This window comes from Ursus maritimus, unplaced genomic scaffold (assembly GCF_017311325.1).
Source record: "Ursus maritimus isolate PB19 unplaced genomic scaffold, ASM1731132v1 scaffold_3, whole genome shotgun sequence".
NCBI lineage: Eukaryota > Metazoa > Chordata > Mammalia > Carnivora > Ursidae > Ursus > Ursus maritimus.
In genome coordinates, this window is record NW_024425563.1 from 89369234 (window position 1) to 89382561 (window position 13328).

General features: G+C 42.2%; 1 protein-coding gene across 2 annotated transcripts in view; it reads right to left on the bottom strand.

Annotated features, from left to right (window-relative positions):
• The window catches only part of VPS41 (VPS41 subunit of HOPS complex), a 170888-nt gene that overhangs the window by 63602 nt on the left and 93958 nt on the right, over positions 1–13328 (bottom strand). For both annotated transcript variants that reach the window (XM_008703510.2, XM_008703509.2), the window contains exons 8-10: positions 8650–8769; positions 7164–7310; positions 1481–1547 (exon numbers count right to left, since the gene is read on the bottom strand). In XM_008703510.2, the coding sequence (XP_008701732.1) occupies positions 1481–1547; positions 7164–7310; positions 8650–8769 (334 nt within the window). The remainder of the gene's footprint in view (positions 1–1480; positions 1548–7163; positions 7311–8649; positions 8770–13328) is intronic.

The following is a 13328-nucleotide window of genomic DNA, read 5'->3' on the forward strand; positions in this document are numbered from 1 at the left end:
AAGTACAAAACATCCCAGCTTGAAATGCTCTGACCACATAAGCCACGGTGGGGGGGTGGGGTGGTAACACACACCTTTCTGGTTTTAGAAATACAGTCATGTGCAAATGATTTAGCTTCACCTTGTTATAAGAAGCTCTCAAAGTGATATTCCCCACCCATCAACCAAATAGGTAAATGAGCTTTTCAGCTGACTTATAATGTGGCAAAACTTCTTTGTCACGCAATGTTTTCTCCTACTGCTTGGTTCTAAATAGTCCCAAAATAGGTTTTACTATATCTGTTCGATAGGCAAAAGGCATTCTGCTTTCATCTTTTCTGTCTGAGTAACTTCTACACTAAGTTATAAAACTAAGATGTAGAAAGTAGTGGTAGATCATTCGGCATCCTTCTCCTGAATAGGTGTTTCCCTGAGTCACGGATCCATTCAATACACGGCATTATTTAGTACCCACATCGGGCCACATCCCGGAGATACAAACGCTGGGCAAGAACAGACCTAGAGTGAGCTCTCAGGGAGCTCACAGTGTGGGGGAAGGGACCGACCGGCACTGAACAATTGCACCGTCACGGCAAGTGAAACAGGTGTGAGAAAGGAGAGTGACACCCATGCTTCACAGGGGAGGGTCTGACCTCGTTGGCAAGGTCCAGGGGGCTCACCCGGTGGGCTTTCTCAAGCAATACTTGAGCTGAGGAATGATTAAGGGTCAATGAAGTGCAAAGAGGCAAGAAGGGCCTTCTGGAGAGACCCGAAGAAGCAGCATGGATGGGCGAAGGTGGCCAGTGTGGCTGCAGTGCAGAGACCCAAGGAGAAGCTTTGTATGAGTTAACACCGTGGAGGCCGGGAGGGCCAGCACAGACCCCTGCACTCACGTCAAGAGTCTCCTCTCTGTGCTACAAACAATGGGGATGGGTTGAAGGGTGGTGACATCTGATTTGTAAGCTGACTGAAGTGGGGAGACCAGACCACCGTAATTCACAGTGGCAAGAGACAAACCAGTCAGGACGTTGCTGCAGTGACCCAGAGAAAAGATTATGGCAGTTCGGACCAGACCAGTGATGATGGAAATTCGTAGTCAGAGGGGTATGTGTGGACAGGACCAGGCATCAGTACCGTGCGAAGCGCTGTGCATGCACGAACTCTCTGAATTCCCAACCACAACCTGTGGGAAAGGTGTTCTTCCTCACATTTTATAGACGAGAATGCAGAAGCATGTAGCAATTTGTCCAAAGTCCAGGAGGAAACAACAGAACCCAAACCCACGGTTATTTAACTTCAAAGCCAGCTACGAAAATACTGTGTATAAATTGGAAATACAGTTAGAAAAGAGGGTCTCTACAGCAAAGTTTCAAAACTTAAAAGCTTCTTGACCTACTTGACTAAGGTCCCAAGTGATGAGCCCTGAAGACAAACACGATTTTTGGTTTCCCTTTACTGAACTGGATTTTCTTTTGACGTTTTACACTCGTAGAAGTCTTACCTATTTCAACATATCGACTTGGCAAATCCCTCATTTCACTGGCGTGCCGCTCCTTCACTGAGCAGATCTAGAAAATAAATGCACAGGTTATTTTACTCATTTGATGGAAAACTCTTCATAACATTTCATTCAATATATGATACTTTTGTTAAATTAGCCATGTAGCACTGAGATGGAGTGCACACAATCTACTCAATGACTTAAATGACAGAAATTAATTTCAATGACACATAGCAACCATTACTTATGTTCTCCAACATTATTCTTCAGTAAAGTCTTATTCAAGGACAAAGAAAGAAGGGAAACTATAATATCGTTTTAACATGTTTCCAATGACCCATTCTCTGCAACTCTACTTCGGGACTACTTCTATCAAATAAAGCTCCGGCAGAAACACACAACCAAAAAGCCCAATGGCTAATCGGGGCAACATTCACATTAGGGCTTGTGTTTCTGACTACATATTAGTCATTTATCTCACTGTTGCTGAGTAATACTTTGCGTAAGTGGCACCATGCTCTTCTCTCAAGTGTTTAAAAATTTAAAAAAAAAAAGTGTTTTAAAATCAGTGTATTATATATTTTAAATCAGGGTTGGCAAACTACAGCCTGTCCTTGACTGGTCTCTTTATGACCTGTAAGCTAAGAAGAGTTTTTTTACATTTTGAAAGGCTAGCCCAGAAGGAAGACAGAAAAAGAAAGATATTCAGCAGAAACACTATGTAGTCCACAGAGTCTAAAATATTTACTACCCTCTAAAGGAAAAGTTTGCCAATCTCTCTTTTAAATTATATGGATACAGTTTGGATATGTATGTGTGTGTGCATTTAACACACACACACACACACACACACACACACACACACACCCCAAACAACACACCCCAAACAACACACGTGTTAACCATGGTTATTTTAGGGTGCTGAGACTATGGTTAATTTCGGTTTTCTTTGTTATATTTTCTGAAGTGAATATATTCTATATTTTAATAAGACAACAAAAATTTACATAAGTTCTGCCATCGAGGTAAGACAACCTGAAGTTAAATACTGATTCTACACAACTTTTATCAGGGATCAGGTTTTTTTCCTTTTTCTTTAGGTAGCTATAAAAGAACACGATAAATATTACTACCCTAAGTTTAGCTACAATATAGAAAATTCTAAAATACACAAAAACCCAAAGAGAAAAAACAAATATTATCCACTATCCCAGTACAAAGTGAACACATTAACAATCTTTTTTGTTTGGAAGCTACTTTTATTAACCTAACAATTACCATAAGTAATTTAATGTATTAAATATTCTTCTACAACACAATTCTTTAATGTCTATAGTATTTCACTGCACGAGTGTACTGTAATCTTCTTACAACGCCCTTTCAGACATTTAGTTTTTGCCTCTGTCCAACCTGAAGGCACGATTCACATACTTGGATATAAAACGTTTGCACTTCTGTTCCCACAGGATAAATTCCTAGAAGCCAAACTGGGGTTCGATGGGGATGTGACCCTGCATGAGGTCTGGTTTGGTTTGGTTAGTACGCATGCCCAGACTGCTGTCAAGCAGTGCAAGGACTACATGACAGGCCCTGCTCTAACACAGGACTTGAACCCAATGCTGGGGACGGGGGTAGAAGCATTTGCTTAGAAGGACTGGCAATTTACTCCCTTTATGGCTTTTTGTCTCCTGTCCATCTCAGACAATGTCCTGTCCATTTCCAATGTCCCCAGTTTCCATCTCCTTTTGTTAGACTTCTGATTCTTCCGTCCACACTTGCTAGGGAAACTACCTAATTGTCTATCGGGCTTGCCCCCCAGTACCCAAGGGACAACCGTCTTAATGTGCTGATAAAAATACATGGGTAGTGTCTCAAATGGTTTGAAGTAGAATAATAGAAAGTAATCCATAAATAATATTAACTAGTGCTTTCAGCAACTACTGGGCACCAGTCCTGAGGTACGGGTTTTAAGAAACAGACAGCTCTTTTCTTAGAAAGAGTGGGGAAGACACGCAAAGAAGTTCTTTTACTCAAGTGTGAAGGGCAAGTACAGAAGTACAAAGTAGGGGTGTCTACTGGCAGGGGAGGAAGGCTCCTCGGGAAGAGGGAACTCAGGCCGAGGCCGGGCTGTTTCTCTACCCTGCTACAAGCTCTCTGACGACCGGGACACATGGCAGTTCTGGTGGCTGGGCTCTCCTCTCCCCACTCAGTTCTGTGGTCTGAGCTCTATCCCACGCCTCAGACGGGTAGCAGCAGGTGCAGGTGAGTGAAGAGTGAAGTACCACCCTAAGATCATGTCCTGCCTAAGAGCAGATCGATGATCTCAAGAGCTTTTACGTTGACAGGCAGGTTCTCACCCACGAACGCACATCTGCTTCCATCCGTCTCCTCCACTTCTCCTCTTACGTGTCTAACGGGCATCTCAAGAGGACACACACAAAAACATCTCCTGACTTGCCCTCTAATGTGTTCCATCAGCAGTCTTGCCCGTGTCAGTAAAAGGTGGCATCGGTTCCCAGTTTCTCAGGTTAAGAGAGTCATCGTTGACTTCTTTTTCTTACATCCCACATCGAACTATCAATACATACAACAGGGTTTACCCTCAAAATACATCCACAACCCAGTCATTCCCCACCAGCTCCACCAGGCTGATCCAACACACCAGGATTTTTACTGAGGTTCCCGCACTAGCCTCCTGCCCCGTCTCCCGTCTTCGCTGCCCCTTTGCTGTTTGGCTCCGCACAGCAAAGTGATCCTTTCAAAATCCAAGTTAGATCATTTAACTAAGTCCATTGCTCAAAACCCCTCTGCTGGCTTTCCACCTCACACATTAAAAGCCAAAGATCACACAAAAGCCTGTGAGGCCCTACACAATCTGCCCCTACACAACACACCCACTTCCTGCCCTCCCCCCTCTCAGGACTTCCATCCCTCTCTTCCACACCTTGCTCTATCCGCTCTGGGCATAACGGCTTTCATTATGTTCCACAAAGACACGCCAATCACACGCCTGCCTCAAGGATTTTGCCCTGTCTGCTGCCTCTGCTGACACCCCCCCACCCCGCTCCAGCTGCATGGCCTCCTCCCTCCAGATCTCTGCAAAGGGCATGTTCCTTAGGACAGATATCGTCCCTGGATTGCTCTGTATTAAATGGCACCCACCCCGGCCCCTTTCCCCATTTCCCTGTTCAACTACTCCTCTTGCTATTTACCACCATCAGCATGGTATATTCACCTGCTTGTCCATCTTCCCTGACTAGAACATCGCCTGGCACATTGTGGGAACTTGGCAGGTAGTGGCTGGCCGAATGAATGAATGCATGAAAGGCTCTAACTGCACGCTTTACTACACTGTGTGGCTGTCCCTCCCCAGTAAGACTGCTCTCTGAGAGGAAAGATTACGTCCTGTCTTCTCTTCCCTCAGCAGAACGCATGTGGATTCTCAACTGAGAAGAAGTACCCGACGTACTACTAACTGAGTCTGAATAAGAGGAATCCCCAGTAAATAAAAAGAAACATTTGACGTAAAAAATTACATATGAGTTGGATCATAATTTGGGCACACTGAAGGCATACTGGTTTCCCATGGCTGCTCTAAGAGACTACCACAAACTTGGTGGTTTAAAATAACAGAAATTTGGGGCGCCTGGGTGGCTCAGTCGTTAAGCATCTGCCTTCGGCTCAGGGCATGATCCCGGTGTTCTGGGATCGAGCCCCACATCAGGCTCCTCTGCTGAGAGCCTGCTTCTTCCTCTCCCACTCCCCCTGCTTGTGTTCCCTCTCTCACTGGCTGTCTCTCTCTGTCAAATAAATAAAATCTTAAACAAAAACAAAAAACCAAAAAACAAAACCAAACCCAGAAATTTATCCTTTCCAAGTTCTGAAAGTTAGAAGCCTAAAACCAGTTTCAATGTGCCCAAATCAAGGTGCTGGCAGGACTGCACCCCCACAGAGGCTCTAGAGGAGACTCTATCTGCGACATGCCTCCTCCAGCTTCTGGTGGCTTCCAGCATTCCCTTGGCTGTGCATGGCGCTCATGTCTGCCGCCCTGCTAGTGCTGCCTTCCCCTTTCCTGTGGCAGCGCTCCTTCTTTAAGAATACTGGGACTGCATTTAAGGCCCACCCAGATAATGCAGGACAATCTTCCCATCTCAAGATCCTTAATTAATCGTATTTCGTGCCATATAAACATTTATGGGTTGTGGGATTGGGACCTGCTATCTTTGTGGGCCATTATTCAGCTTAAGAGAGAAGGCATTTCTGGTAGCATTCAATAAACTTCTGTGTCCCTATGGCTTAATTTTCCTCATCTTTGACCAAAAGAACAGAACATCGCAACTTTAAACAGCAACAAAAAGCCACTTGGTCCACTTAAGGAAATAAAAAAAATACCAAGAACATAAGTTTACTGGATGAGTAACCACACATATGGGATAAGGAGATCAGAGAATCACTTTTCGCTTTTTTTAATCCTAGATTATTAGGCACACCTTCCCTTCTGCTATCCTAAATATGAATCAGTCTATGTTCGCTTGATACATGAAAACAACTGAGAAAGAAAGGAGAACCTGAATCACACCAACCTAAGGGCCAGGAGGACCTTACCTCAAGTTAACAGTGCTTGTTTTGGTTAACAAGAAGCACCACATTAACAATTTTTATGCTTTCCTTTTCCAGAGAAGAGTACATTTTAAATAACCATGTCTCTTTCAAGACTTTTATAGACTTTTACGGCATAATAATGACAACTGAGGTTTATGAAGCACTTACAACATGTCAGATTTTATGCTAAGCTCTCCGTACGCATTACCTCATTTAATCCTGCCCAAAGCTCAGGACTCGAGAACAATCAGTACTCCCATTTGTGGATGAGGAGTCAGGCTTAGGCTCACACAGGAAGTACATGGAGAGGCTGGAACTGATCCCAGGCCTGTCCGACTCTAAAGCCTGAGCTCTGCCACTAGACTGTTGCTGGGATACTTTCTCGTACTATTCTTAGCTAATTTTTTGTTTATTTTGTTTAGATTAAGCTATGTATTTTTAAAGGGAAGCCAACAACTACAACTTTGGGTTCTGAAATACCTAATACAAGACAAACACTGGTACGCGAAAAATAAATGCGAATGAGCTCTGGGCCCTCCTTTGTAGAATGGCTGAATTTCATTTATCCAGGCTCACAAAGGGCAGATAGCTGCATGCCACACAACAGCCCCTCATCTTATCAATAGTAAGTCTGGGCCTCTGCTCCATCCAACTATGACCAAGCAAGCGGGATGATTTCGTTTTAATATTCTTTTTCCACCATCATCAACTCTAACGAAGAAGCTAAGGGGAATGGAAAGAACAATCAAGAATGGAAAACCTGACAAAGCAATGAAACCAACCACACGTTCCACAAATAGCTAAGGCCAACGGGGCCACGGGGAACGTCAAGATCACAAATGGCAGCACCACTCTGAACAAGGAAGAATTCACAATTTGTCTCGAGTGGCAAGGAAAAGAAAGACCGTATCTCCAAATTTCTGCATAAGAAAGGATTTAAACATAAATGAGTATCACATGACACTAACATTCAGGGAAAAATATTTTGGTTCCGAGAAGCCACTCAAGAACTCATCTTCCTTTGGACCCTCCTCAGTGGATCTTTAACAACATGAACTAATGATCAAGAGAAGCAAACCACCTTGACAGAAGTCCCCCAGCCAATAATCAGCGTCACGTTGTCCTTCCAGCAGAGGCTGCATGGATACATATCGGGGCGAAGACTTATGTCATCCCGGGGCACGTTGGTGATTCTCTGCTTGGAGGTGACGTCAAAAATCTTCACACCCTGGAAAACACAAGAGCATTAAGCATCCTCTACTCAGGAGAAGGAAAGGAAAGGAAAACTTATGAACAGCCCCTGCCACACAATGACAAAATCCTGACAGTGTTTCCTGAGCGCCACTGGGAGCCATGCAAAAGAAAACGCTCCTACTCCATACAAACCCTGTGAGAACCCACAACAAAAGAAAACCTCTACCCTTCTTTTGCGACAAAAGAGATTTTATTAGCAGATGGCATCAGAGGCTCAAATACAACACAAATGGAAAATGGACTGATATCAAGCACTGCATTTCCAAAATGACAGACAAGTAACATTTCTAATTGTATTGTTCCACTGTAAAAATGGAGTTTTTTAGAAAAGCTTTGAATCTGACAAACCACTATGTGTAAAGAAAACTACACCTGACATTTTAAAGCACTGAAATGGAAACATCAAGCAAGCAGCTAACTAAAAATAAACCAAGAGGCCACAGGTTTGTTTACCCTTAACTGTGACCCGGGAGAAGTTTAAGAAAAGTCCTGAATGGCAAGGTGGGTTCTGGGAGAATTCTACCATTTAAAACTGAATAGAACGAATTTACTAAATTATACCTTGAAATTCCAAAAGATATGCCAGATGTCAAAAGCTAAATTTTTTTTTTAAAGATTTTATTTATTTATTCGACAAAGATAGAGACAGCCAGCGAGAGAGGGAACACAAGCAGGGGGAGTGGGAGAGGAAGAAGCAGGCTCACAGCAGAGGAGCCCGACGTGGGGCTCGATCCCACAACGCCTGGATCATGCCCTGAGCCGAAGGCAGACGCCCAACCGCTGTGCCACCCAGGCGCCCCAAAAGCTAAATTTTTAAACTTTCTACTCAGCCTCTCTCACATTGAGGAAACTTTAAATAGAGTACACCACCAAAAATTACAATCTACTTTTTAAAAGGCAGGCCTCTTTTTCACCTGTGATTATACGGGGAGTAAAATGAAATCAGCAATATCCTGTACTTGTTCCATAGCAACTATACTTGCCCTTGGCTAATAGGCAAATGGTATTTTCAACACCACATTCCCAATGCAACCCTTCAATTATTAAGATGCCTTTTCATTTTCTTGGCTCTTCTCCATGCCTCAGGTTTCTTACTCCAAAATAAAGTCCAGAATATGTTGGGAATTACTCTATTATGAAAGCCAAAAGCAATCTAATCTCTTTAACCTTCCAGGCATGAGAGCAGTCGCCACTTGTAGGTCTTAGAAAAGACCACCGCACACAGTGGCAACTCTCCCTTTGTCACAGCTCTTCAAACGTGGCCACTTTTCTGGCTCTGAAGAAGGATCAGGAAGATGAAGATGTGCTTTTACCATATTATTGGCCCAAGCAATCAGATGGCCTCTCCACTTCACGCTCCGTATGTTCCCTTCCCCTTCGTGCAGGACAGAAGACTTCCATCTGCTCATCCAAGATCGTTCAAATAGCAGCAACTAGGGACAAATACAAAAGATTTTAGAAACTAATATATAAGAATATACTAGATTTCTAACTTCTTCTTCTTTTTTTTTTTTTTTTTTTTTTTGGGCCTGTCCAGGGAATGTTGAAGTTACTACAAAGTCAAGCCACAAGATGGCACCAAAAAACCAAAATCCATGGAGAAAAACAGATCCGACGTCAGTCAAAAGATCTGTGTCACAGGAAGTTCTGCAAATGATTGCCCAGAAATTAATTTATTTTGTAACTTGGGAAATCAAAACCTCGTAATTTTTTCCTTGAAAGTAAAATATTAGTCACAGCTTAAACTGCAATAGTCAGAAGCAGCCTGGTTTTCATTTCACCCAAGAAAAATCATTCAACAATGGTGTTTGAACAGTAATTCATGCCATAAAATAAGACAAACTTGCTTTAGGACTAAACTTCTTTAAAAAGTTCATAGTTAGCCAGGGTCTTTATTTTAAAGGGAAGAACCTATAATAGTAAAAAAAAAAAATCTCCTGCGGGGGGGGGGGCACCTGGTGGGCTCAGTGGGTGGAGCAGGTGACACCTGATCTCAGAGTTGTAGTTCAAGCCCCACTCTGGGTGTGGGGATTGCTTAAAAATAAAATCTTTAAAAACAAAATCTGCTGGATAAGTTTTATTACCAAATATACTGGTTAAAAACTTCTAAGACTGGTGAAGATGCAGTTCTAGTAATTCATGCATTAGTAAGGATACAATATTTTTTGATTTATCCAATTTAAGTCCCTTAAGACATTTATACAACATAACTTATATATAATATATAATTTATAATATATAACCTCAGACATGTAATCCTGAAATATACATTTACCTTTTAAAAGCAATGCTGATGATAGATTCCATCACAGCATTTTTGAAATTCTTATCTTTAGCGTAAATTTCAGTTTACCTTAGTGTATTTTGTGTCCCTTCCCACCCCTAAGGGGGAAAAACAGGTAACAGGAGAAAGAGAATAAATTCGCATTTTATATGTATTTCTTACAGATCTTTCTCAATAGTTAGGCTCCTGTAGTCAAAAGGGGCACAGACACATACACCAAAACGCTAAAATTAGTGTCCACCTTCACAAATACACTGAGAATGGTCACTTTAAAATGACATAAATGTCTGTCATTTGTTCTCTATTATCTTTGCAAAAGAAAGGTGGCCTCACTCAGTCCACAGTGGAGACTGGATGGAGGGCTTTTACTGACCATATGGGATCCTGTCTTCCCATTAGATAGATACAGGATATCCTCCTTATTCTCGAAGATCTTCCCACCCACCTCGTCCTTTCCCAGTCCAGGTTCTAAGTAAGAAATCACCACCACCATGCCTCCGTGCTCCCAGTTAAAGACCCTTAGGTCTGTCTTCTGTCTGTGACTCTACCTCTCCCTTGGCCATGACACAAAACACAGGGCCAAGAAGGTCGCTGAATGTGTTCACTATTTTGTGACAGGGTAAGTCTGCAATCTGGGGAAGGAGGAGAAAGCCTGAGAATATTGCTCCTGCTACACCTTCCACTCAAGACGGGTAACTACAAACAATCACATGAAACATGAGGAATTGATAAGATCACAATGCCTATCTTCCACCTGTGGCTTGGATCAGAGGGAGGGGATTTTCAGAAGTGGGCTGGGCTGCAGGAGTGCCCATAACCGCCTGCTAGGAGGAATGGTTTGGGTGGGTGACAAGGAGAAAAGTGTGGTGTCACACGGCATCAGATTCCTCTCCCTCCGATCCACCTAGGGGGTGACTGGTACCGCGTGAAAGCGGAACATTCCACACCTGTGCTAGGAAAATTAAATATGCCAATTTTAAATGAAGATGTCTATAAAATATGACAGAAGTAAGACCTCAGTGAAGGCTACGACTTAACTTATTACAAGAAAAATCCCATCTGGGAAGCAGGTGGTAGGGCAGATACCAGCATGCCCCAACACCTCATGCTCAGTGAACGGGGGTGGAGGTTAAGGGAGTCATGGAGAAAATCGCACTCAGGGCCACACAGGCCGCGGTCAGCACTGGCAGTGTAACCGGAGTAGCCACGTCCACTGTCGTGGGGCCCCACAGCTTGGAAGGAGAAAAAGGTATAACAGCAATGGGGTGGGTGCCTACTGGTGGCAGGCTGTGCCCTACTAGAGGCGGGCAGCACCTGCACAACCTTCACACTCCTCAGTGACTACAGCAAGCAGGCTTTTACCATGTACATCACTTCCCTGCTGCACCAGTAATGACACCCTTTGGAAGCCATTTCCCCAACACACAATTGTGTTCCAAGTCAGGCAGGAAGGAAAACATAAAACTTCCTTCTCCTACCATGTCCAGAATAAAGGATTTGGACACATTCTCACAAAATCTATGACATATTCACAGCACCTACAACTGTGAATACTGAATATAGACCTCTCCCAGTAAACAGGAATAAGAAAAAGCACCAGCACTATGGAAGAATTCAGTACTTGAGAACAATGGGACTTATCTAGGGAATAAGGGAAATCTCCCACTCCTGACTCCACATGAGTGAGACTTTCCATCAAACAGACAAGAACTTTAATAATAATTCTTCTTCTTCTCAGATGACAACAAAATTAAGCAAATTAACACCAAAGGATAAGAAACACAAAGCAAAGTTGAAACAAAAATAAATACTCGATGCCCTCGAGTAAGACAGGAAATCAAACTGTGCCCAGAGCACTTTGAAAACAAGAATATAAATACCGCACATCTAAACTTTAGGGGATGCAGTCAAAGTTGTAATAAGGGAAAGTCCATAGCTCTAAAAGTCAGGACTGAGCAAAAACAGACGCGCATGCACTAGCTACATGAGAAAAACAAAAATACTTTACTGAGAGATAGCAGAGCTACATAAATGTGAAGATACATTATGTTCCTGGATAATAAGATTTAAAATTCTCACTGAAGAGCTTAAGTCTTAATAGTTAATCTGTGATTTTAATGAGGCACAAAGAAAACCCCAAAGGAATTATTTACGGAACCCCCAAAATGTTATCAATTCATTTGAAGATATTTGAGAATAACAGGAATTTTTTTTTAATTAGACGATTTGTGGGTGGAAGGATGGGTGTTTTGTAAAATTAATAATCAAAACAGTATAGCAATTGTCCTAGAATTGGCAAAGTAAAAAGAAAAGAAAAAACTATCAAAGTTGGATCAAAACAGGGAGGAAAGAACAGGGGTGAGGGTGGGGCGCAGTGTGTGAGCGCACGCGCAGGGAAGCAGGTGCCCTCAACTCACCCTCTTTCTGGAGAATCCTTTAGCGCTGGAGAGTCGAAGCTTTAAAAATGGCCCCAGAAGTCTGTGCCTAGATATTTATGCTCAGAAGTGATCAGACGAGTAAAGAAGTACGTAAAGTTACTTATAACAGCCAGAAATGGACTAACAGTTGGGAAATGATCGACTAAAGCATGGCAGAGCTGATCACCAAAGAAGAGTAGGAGTCCAATTATAAATGATTTTATACACATACATTTATTTAACGTAAAAAGATGTCCAGGGCCATTAAATAAAAAAGCAGATCACAAAACAGAATATGACGACCTTTAAATAAAATATGTGTATCCATATATAACAATCTGAAAGATACCTTACAATGTAATCATAATTAATTCTAGAAATAGGTGATAGAAGATTTATATTATTTCTATTTCATGATTATTCTGCTTGGAACACGTGAATTATTTTTATGTTAATACATAGAGGGCTGAAAATCCACTCTCCGATTTTGATAATCAAGATAATTTAAGGGAACAGTTGAAACAAAACAAAACAGTATCAATAGTTCAATGAAACCTAGAGAAAGAAGGAATGTTTGAGTCATACTGAATATGTATTAGAATTAATTCACCTAAACTGTACCTACTTTTACATTAACTTTAGAAAACTGTTAGTTAAGTCTTGTTGCAGTTCCAATCAATACCCAAACTTCCTCCAGCTGAGCCGTTCTGCTGTGGCTTACAGTACAAAGAACTGGGCCTCCTTTGTCTCCTGCTCCAGCTCCAAGGAAAACTTCCAGCAGAGGGCAGGAAGAAAAGGAGGGAGAGAAGAATTCTGAATTCAGCTGTTCTCAGGGTTGAGTCTGACTTTCCGCAGTTCTCTTACAAAAAACCTTGTGTACCCTGCTCTGACACAGGATCAAAGAAGCTTCTTAGTATTTTTACAGTACAGACAGCACACGTCATTCTGTACAACTGAGGAGTGCTCAAAAAAAGGTGGGGGGAGGCTGATATACTACTTTCTGGAAAGGAAGACAAATGTTAACTAATTTACATTACAGTTTTAGACACGATTCATGTTATTTTCTGATGTTTCTCAGCAGTAGTTTCAATCATTTTCCCTTTATATTTTGTGGATGAAAAAGAAGCAATGATATGTAAACAAACGGCCTTAAATGTATTAGGGAAGATCTTCACCTAGAATTCTTTCGTAAGCCCTCCTCATTTCTTGGTTCTGTATACATGTTAGGGTCACGATGGTTCTACCACGGGATAACGACTACCAACCACTCTGTATCTCATTCACTGAGATT